General features: G+C 39.7%; 1 protein-coding gene across 43 annotated transcripts in view; it reads right to left on the bottom strand.

The window, feature by feature from the left end:
* The window catches only part of ABI2 (abl interactor 2), a gene marked incomplete at its 5' end in the record, with an annotated part of 67,261 nt that extends 45,740 nt beyond the window's left edge, over window positions 1–21,521 (bottom strand). For 34 of the 43 annotated variants that reach the window (XM_082484574.1, XM_082484596.1, XM_082484602.1 and 31 more), the window contains one exon: window positions 21,397–21,521. In XM_082484574.1, the coding sequence (XP_082340700.1) occupies window positions 21,397–21,513 (117 nt within the window). The remainder of the gene's footprint in view (window positions 1–21,396) is intronic. The other 9 variants (XM_082484579.1, XM_082484587.1, XM_082484595.1 and 6 more) reach the window with 1 other exon arrangement.
* Between the last annotated feature and the right edge of the window lie 2,323 nt (window positions 21,522–23,844).

The raw sequence follows: 23,844 nt of genomic DNA, 5'->3' as shown, positions 1-23,844 counted from the left end.
TTATCTGGACAGTTAACTATAATTAAGTAACCTGCTTGACAACTTTCTCTCCCATTGGTGAAGAATGGAGCGTATTAGTTTCCTGGTGATATGACTCCTTTTTTGTTTGTGAACTGCTCTCAGAAGTGACAATACACAATGCAAAAATCAGCACTACAATGAAACTTAAGTTGTGGGTGGACCATCCAGGCACAGAGGGTAGTCAGGCTCTTAAACCATGCCACCTTATAAACATCTGTGAAACTGAAAAGTAAATTTCTTCCAATTGCATCCAAAGTCTCTACTCAACACCTAAATGAAAGTATTTAACTTGCTGTTCACACAAAGTGCTTTTAAAATTTAAACACCTTTAAATGTGAAGGTACTGAAGTAAACTATTCTGAACACAACTCAAAAGAAATGGGACTAGGACTACTCTCATGGTACCATGAATTCTGTGTATTCTAAATCTAATCAAACACATCACCTTTTGATCTGAGATCACACAGTAATCTAAGCACAGCAATCAACAAAGGTGTATTGGCCTCATGGTTTCAGCTGTGATGGAGTTAACTTTTTTGCTAGCAGCTGGTGTAGTGTTGTTTTGTATTTAGGATGGGAATAGTGTGATAGCACACTGGTGTTTTTGATTGTTGCTAAGGCCTTTTCTGCTCCTCACACCACCCCACCAGCGAGCAGGCTGGGAAGGCACAAGAAGTTGGGAAGGGGTACAACTGGGACAGCTGACCGCAACTGATCAAAGAAATATTCCATGCCATATGATGTCATGCTCAGTATATAAAGCTGAGGGAAGAAGAAGGAAGGGGAATTACGTTCAGAGTGATGGCGTTTGTCTTCCCACATAACTGTTATGTGTGATGGAGCCGTGCTTTTCTGGAGATGACTGAACACCAGCCTGCTGATGGTAAGCAGTGAATGAATTTCTTGTTTTGCTTTGCTTGCGTGCACAGCTTTTGCTCTACCTATTAAACTGTCTTAATCTCAACCCTCTAGTTTCTACTCTGTTTTCCTCTTCTGATTCTCTTCCCCATCCCAACCAGGAAAGTAATGGACCGGCTGCGTTGACCTAGTTGCTGGCTGGGTCTAAACCATGACAACAGGAAACTTTGGCATTTAGGCCAAACATAATCATTACAGAAGATACCAGTTTTAGAATTAAGAAGTCATAAATCTATCATCAGATTTTATAATTCAAACAACATTCAAAGAGCAAGCAATAAATATGATATTTAAAAAAGAAAAGCCATTTCCAAATGCAAGGTTAATTACATTCATCATATCCCACTGATATAAATATAAACAAGGTTATTTCCATTTTTATAATTAAATTAGGATGGTAATTTAGCTTAATTTATTGCATACTAATAGAAAACATGCTAGCTGAGGAAGTCTTTGACATCAGGTTATTCTGTTTTTCATATTACTAACAAATGGTAATGTCACTAGAATTTCTTGATCATAAATGTGACTTCCTAATTTTTAAGCCAGTTGAAACTCAGCATCAATAATCTGTTGCAGTCAATATCAGGTCATTCACATTAAGTTGAAGCCTTTTGTTTCTTTGCAGTTGATTCATTTGATACATTCATTTCTGTGCTGCACCTCAAAATGTAGGTTTGATTAACAGTTAGGAAAGCTACCTTTCAAAGAAATATACATGAAGCCTAACCTCCTAAATGGAAAAACAACTTTTTAAAATACATACTGCTTTCAAGGCTGCCACCGAGGGCAAAACTAACTCACTGATTTGAAATCTGTGACAAGAATATCAGTCTACTGCACCCACAAGCAAAAAATAACAAATGATAGCTGTGGACAAGCACAGCTTCCCTGACATTTAATCACTTGCACCACTGTTTTCGTGCTGCCAGCATCACTGCAACAAATCTGTCATCTGTTTCCCTTAACTGTCACTAGGATCAAACTTAGTATTTATTTCCATACATTCACAAGCACAGACGACCAATTTTCACATGCAAATATCCTGCTCTCCAAGAGTGGCAAGTTCTTATTCTTTGAATGTAGAGCTAAAGTCCTGTTTATGCAAAAAAAAAAAAAAAAAAAAGAGCATGCTGCATTCATATAAACCCACTAGACAAGGTTATAATAAAGTTTGTTCAACATATAAATAATATAGTTTAAAATGATAGATCACAAGAAACTGACTAGCATGATAGCATCCAAATGTCTTTGCAGCTGAAATGTAGTTAACATGTAGTTATATTTATAGTTATTCATCACTGCTTTACAGCATCAGCTGTAGCTCTTGCTTGAGAAGCAAGCAGCAGTGAGAGAAACCTATTCCCCATGTGCATTTAAGACTCACTGATCATTCCGTTAATCAATGCTGGCTTCACCTTACTCTGTTAACTCTTCTGCAATAACACATCTGTGAAGTGGATCATTTTCTAGCTCATACAACAACATAATTACTATTAGAGTTCCAAATACAAGGCCAATTTTGTCTTTAATACCAGTACAAAATCAACATATTTGTGGCCATACCAATCTGCTGAATGAAGAACCCCAGAAACAGCAAAGATCCACACTTAATTCTACTATCTCATGTATCTGCTGTTCTACAATTCTTCCTTCATCAAGAACACTTTAGTGTGCAGAGTTTCCGCTGAGCATACAAGTAAAAATCATTGATTAATTCAATTCAACTGAAATTTGATTTTACAGCTACTTGATAAAAATAAAACAACTCATTGTAGCATTTGCAAAAGTTACTTTTCAGATGCAAAGTGGCCTTCAGAAGTTAGAAAAAACTACAATCATGTAATTACACTCTGCTGGACAAAAAATGTTATTTGCATAAATTGTTTTCTCCTTAGCCATATCAGATGAACAGATTTTATCTCTCTGTCTCTCAAGAAATCTGACAAAATCTGCCATTTCTAAGAAAGGATATCTATTTTAGCTTCCCAAAACATTATCCAGTCACAGGGGTTTATGTAACATCTGATTTATTTCCCAACTTTGCCAGTTTTTTCATTCCACTATAAATTCTCAATTCAATTCACTACATAGCAATGACTAAGGCCAACTAATGGCTTTAATTTAGAATCACAGGCAGAGTTATCTGTGGCAGCAGAAGCAGGTTCTGCTTCCAAGTGTCCACTGCCAGACATTACAGTCTCAAAGCAAGAAAAGCTAAGTAGGACGTGCAGCCATGTCATCCACCGTGATAGTTTATAGCCTAATGTACTAATGTAATTAGTAAGATGGCAGGATAGCTTGTAATTGCCAGAGTGTAACTGCAGCTTATAAGGGGAAGATATACATCCTATTCAGCCAATAGCTCCCAAAAGAGAGGCGGGCAAACGTGGAGATAACATCCGTACCAGTTACCACAGCTGCATCAGGCTGCCATGGAGCCATGTTGCAGAATCCCGTTTCACTAGGCACTGTAAAAGGAGTAAGGTAGCCCAAGGAACACAAGCTGCTGGAAAGCCTTTGCTGTCTGTCCACAAGAAATACAGTCCTGTTATCCTCAGAACTCTTCCCGCATTGTCAATTGCCATTCACTGTCCCTACTTCCTCACACAAGCACGTCTCAGGTAACAGGGAGTATGCCATTTCAAAGATAGTAGATAGAATAGAGGGCTTAAACTAACTGGAGGCAGGAATTTGCATAATCGCTCTTCCATTTCTAGGAAATAACCACGCTTGAATTACACAAATCCCTTCACAGTGATCAATTAACTCTAAATTTGAAATTATTCTTTCTTGGCACTTTTTAAAGTAGCTGCCAATTCGGACATACTGAAAAGAACAAACTGTCTTCAGATACATGCACACAATCTGACAGAACATAAAAGAATTCCTTTATTTTGTATAAAAAAGTAGAGATCAAAATAAGAAACCTTCACTCAACAACTGCAACATACAATACTCCTCTAGGAGGCAACAGAATCATTGGTAGCATACTAGAACTCCAAAACCTAGAGATTTAGGCTCAAATTAGCAGAGCCTGGGGGAGCTGCAATGGCATTTGATCAGCTTTAAAGCACAGAACTAAAAAAATCAGAAGCGGCTTCCCTGTATGTCTCCATGACAGCTTCCCCAATCTCTCCTGCTTTCTTTTTTTGCTTTTAATCAAACAAACAGGACAGCCTTCCTTGCCTATTGTAGAACTATCTAAAGGCCAAAGTCTCCGGCTCCTCTAACACTACATCATTACACATGCAGAGTCCTATCACCCAAAATGGACACTTGCACCCCATTATGTGACCAGACACAAATATACTCTTGTCTGACTCTGAAAAATCAGAACAGTACACACAACTCACAGGCCTTTTGACTTGCCCTCTTAGGAATAGCTTGCCAGAAAGAGAGCAGAAGCAAGCAAACAACAGGTCAATTTGTTCTTGGACAACAGGTCAATTTTTTCTTGATATCCATGCTCACCCTGCTGAAAGCTGTTCTCTGTTGTACTGCGCATTTGCTGAAGGCAGTGGCAACACTCAATGATACCCAGCCATAACTGAACCAAGGATGAAGTCTAACTAAACAAACTATCATGATCAACAAAAAGAAGTGAAAGTTAGTTAAGTAAAAGCTCACTCTGAAAACTGCTAAGCAAAATCAGCACCTTCTTATTCAATAGATTTGTTCCCTGTGTGCCCTGAGAGCTGTTTCTGCTCACTTTTATGGCAAAGAATGTTTTACAACCTTCTTGCTTCCATTACCATAGCACTGGACAAAACACAATATCGGCAGAGTGAGAATAGGATTCTAGCCTCCTATGCAGAGGCTCTTAGCCAAACTCTAGATCTCTGTTCTGCACTCTTTGAGTAACTAGCAAACACTTTATAAATATAAAAGTCATGTCCTCAAGAGAGGAGTCCCAGCCTAACTCCCAAGGGTACACAGCTAGAAACCAGGGTTTTTCATAAGTTTATCAATTTTGTTCATGTTTGTAACAGAGTTGTCAACACATAAAAAACCAGAAGGTTGCAAGAGGCTTTTCATTTTAACTAGACTCAAACTTTGCTATGCTGCTACAATTTAAGAATTTCAGAAAATAAGCAGAAAAAAACCCAAAACCTTTTCTGCAGGCACTGTAATTAGTAGTTGTTCTCTTTTTCCCGGTTTAACCAGCAGTTTTGGTCCATTTACTTCAAAATTAGAAGTAAACCTTCTGTCAATTGCTATGTAGCTCAAGAACAGAAAGTAAAGTTGCTAAATTCAACCTGCAGCATATAACTTAACATCACAGCATCAAGTTTTCTGTAATTATTTCCAACAAGATCTGTATTTTACACATACATTTTCCCAAGCATGACCTACTTTCACACTAATTACAGTGCTTCTTGCCCAGAAAGATACTGTTTTATGCCAATGGTAACTCAATTTTTTAAAGCAATAAGGACATTTTATATGTATAAAAGGATGTGCATTTAATCTCCTATATGAACTACACTGCAACTGTAATGCAACCACCTCCACATAATTTAAATACTATTTCTTTCTGCAAATTAGCCAATTACTTATTTTAAGAATTAACAAGTATCACAGTGTGGTATAAAAACCAATATGCTTGATAAACAAATCCAACTTGGGCAAAGATTTTCTCCACATACAATAATTCTGGCATTCCCCAGACTGGTAAACACTATGATCGTATTGCAAGTCACCAAGCCATTTCAGAATTTCTCTCCAGCAGTATGGAGAGTTTTCTGTCCGCAAAAGAAAAGCCGGAACTTCAAACACATAATCTACCAGCAGCAAGGGTCTTCTTGCTTAGCTATGAAGGATGATGGTTCAGATCATCAAGTCAGGATGAGCCTGAAGAGATAAGGAATTTTCAGAAAAAATATAAAGAACAGTATCAAGGATTTCACACAGTGAGTGTTTAAGACTGCTGTCTTAAAGCAAAGCCTTACTTGATAGCCAAAATAATGGAACTGGACACCTCAGCAGAAGGTTGTTTCTACTCGTTCACCCAAAGAAAGTAGATTATGTACCGAATAATCCCTCCTTTGAATCAAGAGCATAGGAAGTTAATAAATGAACATAACTAACCCCATGAGAATTACAGCACTAGCAAACAAGAGTTTGTGTTTCTAAAACATTTAGGTTCCTTTGTTCTAACATTTAAATGTCAGTTGAAGACAGCACTTAACTATAACTTGTGTGAATGCCACACAAAATTACATGCTAAGACTCTTTGAAAAACACAACTTCAGCAATATCCCTGTCAACATCCAGAAGCAAACCTCTGTTAAGGACACAGCAGCCAAGGACATAGCTCTATCTGCTTACCTTGCAAAGAATCAGACAATCAAGTTATTTGGGATCCAACACAAGACAAACTTGACAGCAATTATAAAATGAAAGGTAATCAGCACATACAATGGAACAAAAAGTTCTAACAAGTCTGTCCCAAAAGTTAGTTATCACAAAAGCTGAAAATGTGTTTCAGAAAAGGACAGATGAATGAATCGGACAAGGCCTCTGAAAGTAGTACAGAGCATCTGCAATGCCCAAAAATTAGCAGCTGCCCATCTTTGCACATGTAATAATCATGTTCCAGACCTCAGTTTCCACTAAAGAACATTTTTTTACCACAAAAGCATTTGCAGGGACTGTTTTAATATTATTTCCCCAAAACATGCACACATTTTTTCTTTTCTCTGTTTGTCTAATGCGAGCCAGATTTCTACCAGGCCCTATTAGATTTGTTCAGATAGTGATTTCTGCACGTACTGGTGCTGTTCTGACCAAGATCTGTATAAATATCCCTTAGTCACTCCTATATCAACCAGAGCACATTTTTTTAAAGTTATGGCACACCATTTTTTTTTTCTCCAATCAATATTTATAGAGCAGGAAGAATTCATATTGGAAAGACAAGACACCATCTGTCACAGACATCTTGGCAGAAGCTAAAAATGTACTGCTATTTTTCCCCTACAACAGCAACATCCAGAGTAGCCCAATAAAACTAAACTCAGAACTTTCATGAAGTAAATCAATCCCTTGTTACCCTCACGTAACAGAATTTGTACTAATGAACGCTTTCAAATATAAAGAAAAATCATATACAGACTACGGTTGTCTCAAATAGAGAAAACAATTCCTTCCTGCTATACAATCTAAATTAAGTCACAAATATTTCAGTAAAAGAGTAACTTTAATCTCACAGTTAAGAATTATTATGTTGTCCCCCATATAGGTCAAATTTCATCATATCCAACTACAGCAGCAATACTACATAGTTTTACACATTCTGGTAACTGTCACAATGGCAAGAGCTCTCAGCCATAAAATACATGACTAAGGATGCAAGCATTACATGCAGTCTTGAAGCTAGCCTACTCAACCTGCACCAACTGCATGCCTGCAACTTACAAGCATACCTATAAGCACTGTATTGTAATGTCGTGACTACTCACATCCTTATGCTTAGACAGCACAGTGTTATACTGAAGTTACAGACGTGAAAGATTATAGGCTAAAAGTAGAAAGTGACACTGCAAACTTGTGAAAGAACACAATTCCTCTCACAGCAGTTCTGTGCTGCATTACAGGATATAAAGAATCCCCACCTTTGTGTTTACATCCACCATTATTATGACACAGAACGAGAGTCTCAAATTTCGCTTATTCACCCCATTTTAACAACATTCTTGTTCTGACAATTCTGAGCCCTTCGTTGTAGCAACAACAACATTAAGAACATTTCAAATGCTGAACGTCTATTCTATGTCACAAAAGGTTCTCTTGCCTCGCATTCTTTCATTTTTTATGTGAATTCATTTGCTTTAAAGTTCTCCTAACAGGTTGTTACAACTGTATATTCAGCAAATTCTACTATCAGAAAAAAAAAAAAAAAGGGCTTTTCTCTACACCCTAATGAATTAAAGTAATGCACAGATGACCTTTTCATTTGACAAGACATGTTTAAACAGTATCACCTCTCTACCTATCTAGCTAGGGTAATAAATAAAACTATCCTGGAAAGGCAAGAAGAGTTTCACAATATGAATGATAGAGAGGCTTTAAGACGCTGAGGCACAGAGTAAGCAGGAATTTTCAAGACGCTTTTAAGACAAGCAGTCCTCTCCTTCATTTTGCAGATTGCCCCACCAACTGCATAACCTGTAATCTTCCACCTTCCTAGGCACACGCAATTGGCTTTTTTTTTTTTTTTTTTTTTTAAACACTCACCATCTTCCAGTCATCTTACTCAACAGTTTGTCCCTAAAACACAGGAAATACCACCCTCTTTCCCCCCTATGTTCAGCAGAGGAAACATATGCAAACAATTCTTGAAGGACTATGTCCAAACACAGATTAAAGTGCATATGAAATCCAGACCAAAATGTCCTGAAAAAAACTTCCTTCCACTCTGTAAACAAAAGCAGTACTTACCCTGATTTGTAGAGTATGAGATCTAGAGATGAAAAGCATCACATAAGAGCTGTGTTACTCAAAACCAAAAGAATTAGGTAGAAGCTGACTGCTCAAGTGGTGATTCGGTTTGTGCAGAGGCATGTAATGAAAAGAATGGCATCTATTTGCTAAGCAAAAAAAAACCAAAACACCAAAACCAGTAAAAGAATGCAGTTTGACAAACTAACACAATACATACAAAACGAAAAAAAAAAACCTGAATAATCCTCACATTTCAATCTCTACAGCTTAGCATCTCCATCTCCGACAGAACCTAAACAACAAACATAATTTTCAGAATTTTGGCCTTTCAGAGCTGCCCTGCGAGTTTCACCGAATATAGCATTTACCATGGGGTAATGGCAAGAGGCCTGAAAACTAAGGTCAAATCAGTTCAAAAAATATCACAGGAAGACCCGTTTCTCTCCCTCAAAAAGAAAAAAAAAAAAAAAAAGCATTTTTGGTCCCCTTTATCAGAAGGGTAATTGAAGTCCTATCCATATAGTAACTGCAGTATATCCCCAAATTGAACTTCAGATCTAAAATTGGCACTTCATCCCCAGAACACCTTTCTTCCTCAAATGATAAAACATATCACACTGCTTATGGAAAGAGACAGGTCCACAGAAACTGTTGCCAGTATCATTACGCAGCCTCAAGGGTGGCACAGAAAATGGAAGAAAATGCTGCTTGGTTTTAGGGTTTTTTTGTATAATTCATTTACAACTTAAAAGAAAGAATTTCCTTAAGTATGTTTTTCATTTTTAAGATGTCACACAGAAAATCTGATTAAGATTATACACTGAATATTAAGAAGATGAGCCTGCTGCTTACAAAAAAAAAAACAAAACTAAATTTAGTAAAATACAATACTTTGAACCGTCAGCAGGGGCAAAGAAATCTCTCTTTCTTCTCTGGATCCTTAACACAAGACACAACCAAAAAAAGGTAAGAAAATGTCATGGAAGGTGAAATACAAGGAAAATACTAACCTTTGTTCATCATAAGAAAATAAGCAAGGACAAAATCCCCTTATCTTTATAGTACTTTTAAGCACTGACAAGTTGATTACTAGCACTGTACGCCCCGTTTGTTGACGTCATGAAAAAATTCCTTTTTTATATATGTATAAATGGTTAAATAATTTATACCTCAGCATTAATTATCCCTCTGTTGATCAAGTGAGACAATTCCTAAGAGCCTATCTAGCATAATACATACAATCTATAAACGTTACTTAAATGAGGAGTCTTAATATGCTACTAATGTTTACAAGAGGCTCGTTACAGTGAAAAATTTTGTTTTCAAGGATCTCTGCTATTATTATAGACATATGTATACAAATGAGAAAAACAAAAATTAGACTTTTATCCAGTCATCAAAACTGGATTCATCCTATTATATTTGTGTTATATATCAAATTATTGACTAAAATAAATGTAAAGACTGTGTATGTATTTAAAAAATCTAAAATGTAAGTTCTAAGTAGATCACAACATGGTAATGATTTACCATTGTTCTATTAACTCGTTCCCTCAAGTGGTTATAGAAGTGTTCTCAATTTGGAGTTGGTTTAAATTGCCTATTATCACCCCAGACAACTATAACAGAGATTCAGAGCCTACAGATAACTTTTTACCTTCTATTAGCCAAACTGATTGATTTATATAGATGCACATATAGTCAGAAAGAATTTCTTCTTTCTTTTAGGAAAGGACTGCTTTTATGACAAAGCACTCACAATTTGACAAAAAAAATCTAAAAAAACAACCCTCACTAGTTTAGGCTGACTATACACTACTCTTTCATTCAGAGTTTGCTCCTCGGACCTTCTGCATGCTCGATCACTCTGCCCCTTCTGAGAGAGAGTCAATCCATGGGCATCATTTCCCTGAGGACAAGGCGGCAAACAGGCTTAAATCTTTGAAGATAATTTCTGAAGTCACCAACAGCTGGGTAAAGTGAGAAAACTGAGAAGTATATCAGAAAACCCTGCACGCTGACTTATCATAACTAACAAACAAATGTAATGTCTCAGTTTTATGCTTCTCTACAACTCTACAACTTCACTCCCAGTTCTCTAGTTATTAGCCACTGTGGGAAAGCCCAATTAATTTCACTAGCACCATTTCAGCATTCACATATGTACTCCATCACATAAAAATCTCCAGTCCTCTTTGCCACAAATGAAATTTATCTAGATCTTACTGAATTGACATGAGCAACTTGACAAATTAATTCCCTCTCCTTGGAAGGCCAAACTAGCACCAATTTGTGCAATAAGCATTTCCAAGGATACAGGATATACGGTACTCAGGACACAGAAAATATGATATTAAATAGAAGCAATATCCCAAATAATCCAGTGAATGGATTACAGTGGACAACACAAAACACTTCACATAATGGGCATAAAACTCCATCATGGACCAATTCAGAACAAATGCAAGGCAAAAACATACGAAAGAAAAAGATAAAACTGCTTATATTCTCATTATTTATTTAAAATGTGTAGCCTTTTTTAGAATAACATTAAATCCTGAGCCTTAACTCATAGCAGTAATCCCACAGATTAAGTATATTACCTATCAAACTACGTTTAGTATCCATGTACTTTACACAAGAAAAGTGGAAAAACAGTGTACACTGGTCATACTCTTCACAATTTTATTTGCATAGTCTTATAATTTACTATTTCTCTGTCAAAAATAACAGCCCCTTTTTTGAGGTTCTGCTCGTACAGGCATTTTTCAATCTTTCTGATGCCTGTTATCCACCTCAGTCTCCTATTCTGCTGTTCGCAGTATGGGGGATAAAAGCTTTTGGTTTTACTATTTGCCCTTTTTGATATATTTATAAATAGTGAAAATTACTGTAAACTTTCCATAATGGCATGGCATCTTTAGTATTCTAACAGGTATTTTTCTCCTTTTAGCTAAATACTTTGTGTTCCCACACACTCTCCAGACAGACAAATGTATGTTAACTGACCCAAAATAGCCATTTAATTTGGGATACTGAACATATTTACATTCCTTACACATTGCAGCAGACCTGTGGGGTTTTATCCATTAAAAACATAGGTAGACAACAAACTTTTTGCACTCTGCAGGAAACATTCTGCCTCACTTATAAAGCTATAAACAAGCTCCACTTTTCATGCCAGCTTACAAACTTACCACCTAGTTAAAAAATCAGAGTGAATTACAAACTTTGCAATATCCAACACTTCTCAAACTTACAGTTCAAAAGGACACTCTGAAATAATTTTCAGAATTTGCACTGTATATTCAGTAAGCACATACTATTTAACCATTATTAAAGCAAATCAAGAGAAATTAGCGTGCTATGAATTCATCCTAGACTACTCAGTAATAAGTGGCTTTGTATATTTTTTGTTAAAGACTGAAATCTTTTCAAAGAGAAAATTTCAGAGTCAAAAATACTATTTCAGCTTTATGTATCCCTTTCTAAGAACAGCAACACCAAAAGACTGATTGTTCTATGAGACAAACACTAATACTGCTTTCAAAAGTCACATATTACTGAAGATTACCTGTCATGACCCTTTCATGTTGAGCAAGTGTCAGCCCCTACCGCTCACAGTTTTCACAGGGCGGGGCAGACTATCACTACTAAAATTCAGGTCCAAAGAGCAGCAGCACTACTGCTGGGCTAAAAGCTTGAGATAACCAAGTTTGATACCTGGTATCTTGAAGAACTTCTCTCTTACCTTACAATGGTCAATCTAACTGCCCTCAGCAGGGATGGTCCCACTCCTTCCCTACTTCATTGCTCCTGCTCCTCCCTTGTTTCACACTCCCACCATCACTGAGCAAAGACAGGATGCTTTTCTTGCCCTAGTTAGTTTTCTGTTGGTTTACCTCACTGAACTAGCTCATAAATGATCAGATAAGGACCAGACCCAGGACAAGGATATAGACAGAACTAGAAACAGAAAGATGCTAGATCAGCTCAGCAACCTTGCCCCTAAACAACAGCAAAGCCTAATATTTGCAGCTTTTGACAGGCACTGCTTTGATTTCTAGTCACATTCCAAAGGGTTCTAGGTGGGTAACTGAAAGAATTTAGCAATTTTAAATGCAAGTTTTCAAACCTGCAAAACCAGTCTTTTTCAGGATGGTCCAGCAGGCAGCCCATTCAACCTCAACACTTCCACACTGGACAAACCTGTTAGGGCTCAATCTGAATGCCTCTTAGTATTCCTGCACCCAGCACAAAATTCAGAGCCACTGCCAGAGTCACCCAGCTGGTAATGCACTGGACAAAGAGAAAATTGCTATCTGCCCTCCACTGCTGGAAAGACTGGGGCAGTCTTCTGAAACCCTCAATCCCATCAGTGAAAGTTTACATTTGACACTGACAAGCAAGTAAATACATTTTTAACCCTCCCTCTCATAAGCCACTCAAAAGCAAAATTTTCTATTTTTTTCTATGTAGTTATGACAGAAAGATTTCCTTGAACTCTAAAATCCAAATTTAAACCACTTTCTTCTCCTTCCTTGAACCCAGTGAACCTACTTATATTAACACTAAAAAAAACAAAACCTCACAGAAATTGTTGCAAGGTTTATCCTTTACCAAAAAGGTTAACCAAAAAGAATAACAGAAATTAGTATCTGCTTTCTAACAATGTTTATCAACTCCCAATAATTTTCCCACAAAATGTTTCCCATAAAATGTCAAAAATCAGGATCATCAACTTGTTTTACTATTTATTTCCAACAGAATGCATAATATGACAGACAGTTATATAAAAATAAAAGAACAGTAGTTCACATTATAGGAAACAGTTCTTCTGAAGCTTATCTATTTGTTCATTTAAATATCAGTTTTAAAATTGAAGATAATTAAAATAATTTTGATAATGACAGCATACAGGTTGAAATAAGCATCTTCAAACAAAAGCATATCAGGCTTCCCTAAAATCTGTTATAATATCAGCTGATGTAGCAATTTAACAGCCATGAACTGATCTTCCAAGAGTATAGTTTTAAAAATCTCAAGTGATCTATAGCATAAACCAACTTTGATAAAACAGCAGCCAGCTCAAAAATAGACAAAAGATCCCAAAGTTATTCCCAAGAATTTTGACAGACTTCATATATATTAAAGCAGTAAATTCACAATAGTGTTACAAAATACCCTAACAAAAACATTGACATTTACCTAGAAGAACTTTTTAACTTTAAGAAAAAATACTAAATTTACAAGTTCAGTACAAAACTAGCTTTTGGTTATGCATATAGCCAACACATACAGGCTACCAAAACCCCAAACAAAATAATATTTGTTCCTCACCCTGCAATTCACTGAGCATAAAACAACTTTACTACAGTAACACTAAGCCAATAATAATAAAACAAGCACTTATATTTCAAACTGGAAGACTATTAAGAACAGATATTACAATGACATCTACTGGGAAATAAGCTACAGGAAAAATGAATAGCATATATAGAGTCCATAGTTCAGAGCCTATCACTATAAATTTGACAGAGCAACTTCTTTGTTGCACCTGGGAACCAGAAAATTAACATTTCTCACCGAAATAGGCATGAGTCATTTGCAAGAACATATTAGTTCATTCACTTCAAAAAAAAATTGCCAACTTAACCTGTGAGACCCCTGAAAAGAGGAAATGTACCTAAATTCAGTGTGCTGTGATTACGTGCTTCATCTACTGACATGCAATTTTGCTTCATAAAGTATGAGTAGCTCAATGACAAAAGTTCCAGGTACGGGTATCTAACAAAATCTACAGAACTTAGATTACTAAGCAAAAGGTTAATTTCAGGTACACAATTGAGTGAAAACATAGTATTTGAAAACAAAATCCAAGAAAAATGGGCCAGCAGGCTCTAGACAAAGTCTACTGAAAATTTGCTGCATAACATGGTATTTAAATCAATGTATTCTTCAATAAAATGTTCTGCTGAACATAACGGAGTAAGATTTCACTTGCTTAAAGCACTGACTGGAGAAGCTCCTGTCTTACAGGGTGCACCACGGTGGTGCACCACTTCCTGCCTTAAAACCTACAGCACTAAACCACAAAGATTAATGACTGCAAACGCAAGTAAAACACAAGCAACGGACAATAAATTTTAGAGAGCTTATTAACTTTAGGATGCAGAAGCTTGCTACTTTGAATTACAATTCTTGATCAATATTATTCAATAACCACAATCTGAAAATAAACTATAGAAGGGAACGACTTGAATGCCACTTGTAACCAACATTTAGGGTTACAACACTTGGTTTATATTAGCAACTTGCATATTTAACAAATTTTATTTTCCCACCTATACATACAGTATTACCACCAGCAACTCCCAGTACCACTAATAAAATGGCTTATGCTATTTCCACACCCAGCCAACAGAGAATCAATCCTACTCTTCCTGAACTCCAGGTTGAACTTGTGACACTATTAAATGTATTAAATTAGCTTTCCTGGCAAAACGCAGCACAGTTAATGCAAAGGAAAAGTAGATTGGTTAAGTGATAAATACTTCACCAACTACATTGACTCACTTAAAAGGAAACACACAAGATATACCTAGATTATCCTCACTAAACTTACCAACCTAACAAGCTCACTGTGAACCTTGAGTATAGAGACACATGCAATAACAATTTGTGCAACCATTCAATATAGTTACAACTCCGAGAGGCATATATTGTGACTGAACTACTACCATGGAATTTTATTGTAGAAAATTAGAATCAAAAGACACATAAACAACATACTTTAAGTACTTTTTTTCTAATTTTGTCATAAATATTGAAAACATTTGGTATCACTTCAGAAGATTTTTCTTTTTATACATTCTGATAATGCAGAGGCTATCTAACTCTATCTAACTTCAAGCAACAGTTTCTGTCAACCTTCCTTTAAATTATCAGGTCCTTAAAGGTTAGGCACTTGCAGATACAGTAAGTAAAAAGGAAGGGGGAAAAGAAAAAGTAAAGAACCCCAAAAGATCACTAGTATTATTACTGGTTCCTTTATAGTAGCACCAGAGTCCACCATGTGGTTACTTCCACCTTCCACCTTAAGGGCACATGGAGAAAAGAGGATTGTGAAACCACCTGCAGGATGAACATGAGACAGCACCAGAGGGGAGACACTGAAGATGGTAGTAAGACTTTCACTTACTTAGCCAGCTACATCAAATTTGCAGAAAGCATCACTTTTTTGAAATCAAAAGAACAGTGGCCACATACAGTCTTATTAATTGCTAAGCTTAGTTTCCCCTTAATTGCTGGGATTTAGTGCTAATGACAAACACAAGTAAATGTTAACACAGAGTGTACTGAAGTAATGTCCCCTCAGGCATAAGTATTGGGTTTACATGGCAATGTTTTGGCACTGGGGTGGCTGCAAGGGTGGCCTCTGTGAGAAGAGATCAGGAGCTGCCCCAATGTCAGACAGAGCCAATTCTAGCCAGCTCCAAAACAGACCCACCGCTGGCCAAAGCCGAGCCCGTCAGTGATGCTGGTGGTGCCTCTGTGATAACATATTTAAGAAAGGGCAAAAACCACAGCGAAGCAGGTGTGAGAGAAGAGTGAGAAAAATTTGATTGAAACAGCCCTGCAGGCACCAAGGTCAGAGAAGGAGGAGGGGGAGGAGGTGTTTCCAGGCAATGGCGCAGAGATTCCCCTGCAGCCCATGGAGAAGACCATAGTGACGCAGGTTGTCCCCCTGCAGCTGATAGAGGACCACAGTGGAGCAGATACCCACACTGTAGCCCGTGGAGGACCCCATGCTGCAGCAGATGGATATGCTCTGATACAAGCTGCAGCCCGCGGAGAGCCCACAGAGGAGGCTCCTAGAAGAAGCTGCAGCCTATGGAGATGACTGCATGCAGGAGTAGGTTTTCCAGCAGGAACTATAGCCTGTGGAAGACCCACACTGGAGCTCTCTGTTCCTGCAGGACTATACCCCATTGGGAAGGATCCATGCTGGAGCAGTTCTTGAAGAACTGCAGCCCATGGGAAAGACTCATGTTGGAGCATGTTGTGAAGGACTGTATCCTGTGGGAGGGACCCCACGCTGAAGCAAGGGAAGAGCGTGAGAAGGAATGAGCAGCAGAGACAGTATTATGAACTGACCACAGTCCCCATCCCCATCCCCTTGCATCACTCTGGAGGAGGAGGCAGAAGAGTTGGGAATGAAGGAGTGAAGTTGAGCCTGGGAAGAAAGGAGGGGTGAGGGAAAGGTGGTTTTAGTTTGGGTTTTGTTTCTCACTATCCTACTCTATTTCTAATTGGCAATAAGTTAAATTAATATTCCCCAAGTCAAGTCTGCTTTGCCCATGGCAGTAATCTGTGAGCCATCTCCCCGTCCTTATCTCAACCCATGAGCTTTTTTTTTTTTTTTTTTTCTTACTTTCTCCTGTTGTTCTGCCGAGGACAGAGAGTGAGTTGCTTGGTGGGCACCTGGCAGACAGTCAAGGTTAACCCACCACAGCATACTACTACAATTTTAAAATCACACAGTTTTTATGAAGTCCTACCACAGCCTAGTATTCATTCATTGCACTTCAGAGTAAAATACTACAGTATGATGTCCATATATCCATTATTGCTCTTTCACAAGTTTCCTAGTATTTTTAAAGAGTTTCAACTTGTCAGCATCTTCCTGAAGTTGTAGTCTAATATTCACCGGAGCTAATCAATATCCACTTTCATGCCTGCAGAACAAGTGTTCCATCAATGCTAAGCTTAATTACCTCTTCACCAAAGCTGGATTATAAAAGAAACAAGTTTAAGGAAGAGAAAGGTAGAAAACAACTTTCCTCTGATAGTCACATTTCTGATGGTTAAATAAATTGTACAAATCTAACACAGTTGCCTTTGTAAAGGTGATATGCATCTCATCCTCAGTAAAGAGAACAGAGATCTTTCTTGAACTTGTTTATAAACTGTAATACCCACAATGACCTATATACTTATACAAGTTATATACTGGTACTGGTTATTACAAGCAACTCCACAGAAATTTCACGTGACATTACTAAAGCTGTAACCACTAAGTTACTATCTGTAAAGGACCACCATTCCTGTGATTTAAAACTAGTATGCTAACAGATGTCTTATTCTCTTGGATGCTTCCAAATCTACAGCTACTTGGTTTTTCTTAGAAGGTCTAAGTAAAATTAACAGATATGCGGAAAACAACTATGAAACTCATCGATCTATGGACTGTAGTAAAATTACTGAGAAACAAGTAGGTTTCAGCTTTACATCTATTTAAATAAAGTTATCTGCAGGAGCTGAAAGCAGGTACTTCTAATAACCAGAAGGATGGAATATTAAGAACGGCAGTAAAAATCCCCTTCCCGCTCTCGGCCTCACAAACACCAGCAGGCTGTTTCTGTATATAAAATGCAACACAGCCATGGCAACCTGAAGACTATGAAGAGAGGAAAATCGGAAGCTCACTCTTACTTTTCAGACTCTAGAGCCGACAAGCAAAGCATAATAATCTTGAAAAACTAAAAAATACAGAGCCTTTTAGAAGAATCTGGACAACACAGCACACAGAAATCCTACGCTCCTGAAAGCTGAGCAGGGCACAGAGGCTTGGCTTTTCACCCAATTCTGCATGCTAACTTTGGTGGTGGGACTTCCCCTCACCCCAAATCTGTTCCTGATAGATCCCTACTAGCTGAAGTGACTCCATCTGGTAATTTTTTCTGACTCTTTCAACAAAGAGCTAACAGAAACAAGCATTCAGTTACTCTAGAAAGCTCCAACACTGCACAAAATGAAAAGCTGATTTTTTAAAAGAGCGATGATCATGAGAAACAAACAAAAGATTATTCCAGAATAGATTTATACAGGACAAGCTCAAAGAAACTGGGCAGGCCAAGATAGTGTTGGAATTTATGTTAGTATGCCAGTAACAGGATGTGCAATTCACATAATGGCTTCATCTTGTTACTTACACCATCACAACTAGAATTTTTCTTTAGGATACTCCTGAACAAAAATAATGCAGGAATATGAAAATTTTGTGAACATGTCACACTGTCCAGTATAACTATTCTCTGCTTTTTATGAAAGACCCAGATAAATCAATGCAGACTGCAAATATGTTTCTTATAATATCAGGAACATCAGACAATCATATTTTATAGAATTACTCTGTTGCACAGTTTAGACTGAGACTGAACTTGGTAACAGAGAACACAGTGCTAGTGCATAAAGCACTGAATGGACAGTATAAAATTTAACTGGTGATTGACATTATGTCAGATACCACAAAAACATTCTCCTAAATAAAAATGTGCATCTTCCCCTTCTCTTTAGGAAATATGATGTAGAAATAACTGTATGATTTCTCCAAGTTATTAGAAGAATACCACCTTTTTGGCATGAAACCTCAAAGCACCAACTGGCACAAAAGGCTTGTCTACTGGCAAATACAGGCCAATGTAAAGCCTTCAATGTCCCCATCACCACACTGCCTATCATCCAGCAGATCAAGTTCAGAGCTCAGTCACTCTCTGAGCCTCCTCCAGGAAATCTCAAGAATATCCACAACAAAACCTTCTGTCAACAATGAAACACTAAAGGATTACAGTAGAATTAGTCCATGTTCACTACATGACTTTCTGGATGACTACTCTTCCACACCCTTCTGAGATATCACAAGTCCATCTTCACCACATAATCCAAGACTCCTGTTTTTGAATATAATTTGGACTTAATTGCAATAATAGCTTTGGAATAATAATTATTATTAGAAGCAAAGTCACTAATATCCAACCAACCAATAGTTATATCCATTTACCTACTCCCACTCTTGCAGAGAAGAAAAAATCAGCTTTGTATACAGATCCTGTGCAGGAGTTTATGTAGCTCTGGTACCATGAAAGTGAGGTGGGCTCACTGACAGATTTGTTACTAGGGCACTCACATCACTAAACCCAGAATCCTCTCACATTGGACCTCTCCTCTACAATAAACGCACTCTGTGGTCTCTCAGCCAATTCCAAAGGCCAGAGCCTATCACCTGGCTGATGTCCTCCATTCCCCACTTGTTTGAAATTTAAACATGTTCATGCTGTGACCAATACTGCACATCACAGTCAACACTCACAATGCAATTTCATTCTTTCATTCTCACCTCCCCCTTAAAGCTCTCTGTTGTCACGATGCTTGGATAAATTGCCAACAATCAGGGTATTGCTGTGTGGTGGCCAGAATCCATCAGGCCGACCAAGAGTGCCTCATTCTTTTCCTTCACTCACCATCTGTCTGTATCCATCTCCTATTATCCTAGACTGTCATTACGGACTGTATGCCGTCCAGGGCAATAACCATCTTTTTTCATTCTCTATTTGTACAAAACAGCATGGAGTTCTCTTCTACAGCTTTCATTAAAACAATGAAGTGAAGCTGTTCAATACAGATTTTAGAAACTTCAGTTTATACAAAGAATGCAAAAAAAGGTCAGAGAAAGAACCAAAAAAACCCAAACTACATCCACTTCTTCCTACCCGGTTCTGCCTTCCAAGACTCCTCTCCCCTATTCCAGAAAAATCAGTTTCTCGGTTTTCAAAAAAGCATAAATTTACATGTATGTCAGGTTATGACTGTAAGAAAATATTTCAATATATTTCTCTTAAGGAACACAAGTCATACTAATTCAACATAAGAAAAGTTATTACATAATAAAAAACATCTATGTAATTTCACTGTTACTGACATGTTTTGTAAATGACCCAAAATATGCAAAGTCTTCTCTCTGAAGGGCAGCTGGTCATTCAACAATCCAAAACAAACAGTTTTTACAGGGACATATTAAGTACTCTCTGTCACTGGTTAAATATTCTCTCCCATTTTCACTGATAGAATAATCTCACTACGGATCTCATCCCTACTTGCTGTCTGGAAACACACAAGACTCTCCACTTAAGGTACTGAAAGCAAAAATAAAACTGGGACCCTTTGTACTTCTCTCAACATTGACACCACGAACCCATGTCCCCCTCCTTTCATTCCTACACACTCAGACCCTTCTTAGGAGTAACCCATAACTAATGTTTCTTTTGTTTGTTTGGGTTTTTTTTGGGGGGGGACACGACTCTTGCATTTGGCCTTACAATCACTATCAAAGTAAACTGACTATATTTTGCTTCTCTTCCTAGTAAAAAGAGGAGAGAAAAAATCCAAAGTCCTAACACCAACCTGGCTTCAGAGTGGCCCCGCAAAAATCACATGCTGCAGTAGCAACTTGTGCTTGATGTCTTTCTCCCTAATTCTCTGTCATCTCTACTACATCACGCTTTCATTCTGCACCTACCACTTGGTAGCTGCCCATTCTATCGAATACTGCAGCCCTACTTGGGAAGGGAAATATAAACCGACAGGCATATCCCAATTAAAACATATGTCATTGTGCTCTAAATTAACAAGCAGAAATACTGCATTTACAGGAGTCTGATTATCTCCTCGGTTTATCACATCATCTCAGCACTGTCAGCAAAGGGGAGTGGAACGTGGGAAGGGAACGAAAAGGAGCGACAGAGACACGATACCAAATAAATATTCAACACACTCGCAAAGTAGAAGGAATTTAATTTAGAAATCAATTAAATATTTAAACGCCTCGTCACGCCGGGGTAGTTCATTCTGGAGGTGAACCAGCTTTCCTCCTCCCCGGGCTGCAGCAGCCGGTGCCACCCGCCTGTCACTCTCCCATCGCCAAGAGGACGGGGGTGGCACGACCCCGCTCCCCTCACCCGCCCGCCCACCCCGGGACCGGGCACCGGAGGCTGCCCCACAGCAAACGGCGGGGGAAGGACACGACCCTGCGCAGCCGGGGCTGCCCCTTGCCCGCCTCAGCGCCGCGCCGCCGGGGCCGCCGCGGGGCCGGCGACCGTTAGGCGGGGACAGCGACCGTTAGGCTACGAGGGCGCCCGTTAGGCTGCGCGCGCCCCGCCCCGCCCGCCGCACCTGGATGTAGTTGGTCTCGCAGTACTCGGCCACCCGCTCCAGGTTCGTGTAGCTGTCGAACAGGGCCCGGCGCCCCCCCGGGATCTCCTCCTCCAGCAGCATCTGCAGCTCCGCCATCTTCACATCCTCTCACCCCGTCCGTCCGTCCGTCCGTCCTCCTCGCCCCCCTCCGCCCCCTGCCCCCTCCGCGCGCGCGCGCTCGCTCGCTCGCTCGCTCGCGCCACACACCCCCGCCAACCCCACGGCGCTACCCGCCGCCCGGGCCCGGCCTCGCGCCGCGGGCAGGGAGCACGCCAGACCCCCACCGCGGCGGGGGCGGGGCGCGGCCGGGCAACACCTCCTGCGCATGCGCTCGCCCCCCTCCCAACGACCCCCCCCCCCCTCCGCCCCCCGCGCCCCCACTTCCGGTCCGGCGGAGCGCGGCGGGCTGTATTCGGGAGGAGCGGTGCTGGTGTGGGTGTGGGGTGTTCGGCCCGGGCCTCGCCTCCGAGCCGGAAAAAAGGGGAGGGGGCCTGGGGCCCGGGGCCCTCCCGCCTCCTTCGCCGTGAGCATCTCGTAAGAAAAGCCGCTGGAACGAGCGGTTCCTGCGTTGTTTTCATTTGGTTTTTTTGTTGTTGTTGTTGGTTTGGTTTTTTTTTTAATTTGTTTGGGTTTTTTGACGGCCGTTCGCAGGTGGGGGCTCGCCCCGGCGGCGGCAGTGAGTGTCTCGCCGAGTAATTGCCCTGGGGGTGCCCCCCGCCACCAGAGCTGGCACCAGCCGCCGCGGCGCAGCGTTAGTCCGAAGGGCCGACACCAAATAATGATGTGTGTTTTCATTATAGGAAGTTTTGACTTTGAGGTTTGGTTTCTTTTTTTTTTTTTCATCATTTTGCCTTAATTTACTCCATGGCAGCTTTCTAATAGCGCCCTTTCCAGAGCATAGATCTAACACTACGTCTACTGATACCAGTGGAAGCTTTTGTCTTTGAGTACAATGGGAGCTAGGGTCAAACCCTCATGCTTTTAACCTAGCTCCTGCTCAGCTCTTCTGATCAGCAGAGGAAGAACAAAATGTTTCTTTTGTGTGGATTCTGTCTGAAAAGCTGCTATTGTACAGGGGCGAGAGGAAGGGTAAATTTTCAGCTGCCAAGTAGTCAGCTTTTAAACTTGGAGAAAAATGTATAATGAAGGGTCAGCAGAAACAGAGGAAGGACAGCCTCATGGCTGAAGCACGACACTGAAGCTATGAGTTAGGAGGTCTGTTTGGTCAGTTCCTGGCTTTAACATTGACTTCCTTTTTGTCCCAGGCAAGTCCCACAGTATCTCTACAATTGTGATGAAAATTCCCATTCTTGGAGGAATGTGGAAGGCTTTCCCACTGAATTCCTTCACCTGAACCTAAAAGTAGTACTTCTCCCACAAAAAAAAAAAAAAAAAAACCAAAACAAACACCACCAAAAAAACCCACAAAACCAAGATCCCCAAAAATGCGATCAGCCCTCTCAGTAGAAGTGTCCTAGCTTTCTCTCGGGGAGTTGATCTGTCTCTTTGAAATCAATCGCAGCTGTGATTACTCACCTCACATTCCCATGAGGCTCCACAGAGCTCCTGCTGCCTCTGTAATGCAGCCCTGGGTTATTTGACGTACTGTGATACGACAGCCTGATATTTTCCCAGCCTTTGTGTTACAGACATTGCTGTGGTAGTCACCAGCGAGAGAAGATCCAGTGCTGCAGTCCTTGTACACCGACCTGGTACTATAGGAACAGTAGTTCTCATGTCTTGAAAGCTGTTGCAAAGGCATCCAGTTAGATATGCCTGGCCTCCAGGTGACTTCTAGAATTACAAACAGATTGCAAACACCTGATGGGGTCAGGCAAAAAAACTTTGGGCCAGTCCTTTTAAGTTTCTTCCCTTAAAAGAAAAAAGATAGAAATTCCTGCCCTGAGGGATGTCTGCCTGCAGACGTTTCCTCTTAGCTTGCTTAGTTCTCCCATGTGAAGGATGAGTCAGGCACAGTGTTCATTATACTGCTTTAAAAACCCTCATGTGGAAAGCATTTCTCTCCCATTTTTAAATGTGGGCTAAAATTCACAACTTCCAACTGCTTGATTGTGTGTTTTATTTTTTTCTACAGGCAGTTAAGTGCCCAGGGTAATTCATATTTTACAGTTGCAGTAGCCTTAATCTCACAGAAAAGCTTCAGGATCACAAAACGCCCTGCTAGAGACCCCCCACCACCATGTGTGTGGGGAGAAGAGGGGTGACTGCCCAAGAGCACCGCTACTCTGTCACCCAGCAGCCACGCGTCAGCGCAGGGCTCTGCTAGCATGGTGTCAGGCTGCCTGCAGCTCTCCCCATTGGACACTGGCACTCCCTGCCCTAAAACAACCAAGGACTGAAGAAGTGAGTGTCATACAGCCTTGCTCTTGGTGGTCTCTACCCCCAAAGTTTATAAACCATGAGTAA

Source organism: Vanellus vanellus (assembly GCF_965231255.1).
Source record: "Vanellus vanellus genome assembly, chromosome: 5".
Lineage (NCBI taxonomy): Eukaryota > Metazoa > Chordata > Aves > Charadriiformes > Charadriidae > Vanellus > Vanellus vanellus.
This window is presented reverse-complemented; position numbering and strand designations above follow the sequence as displayed.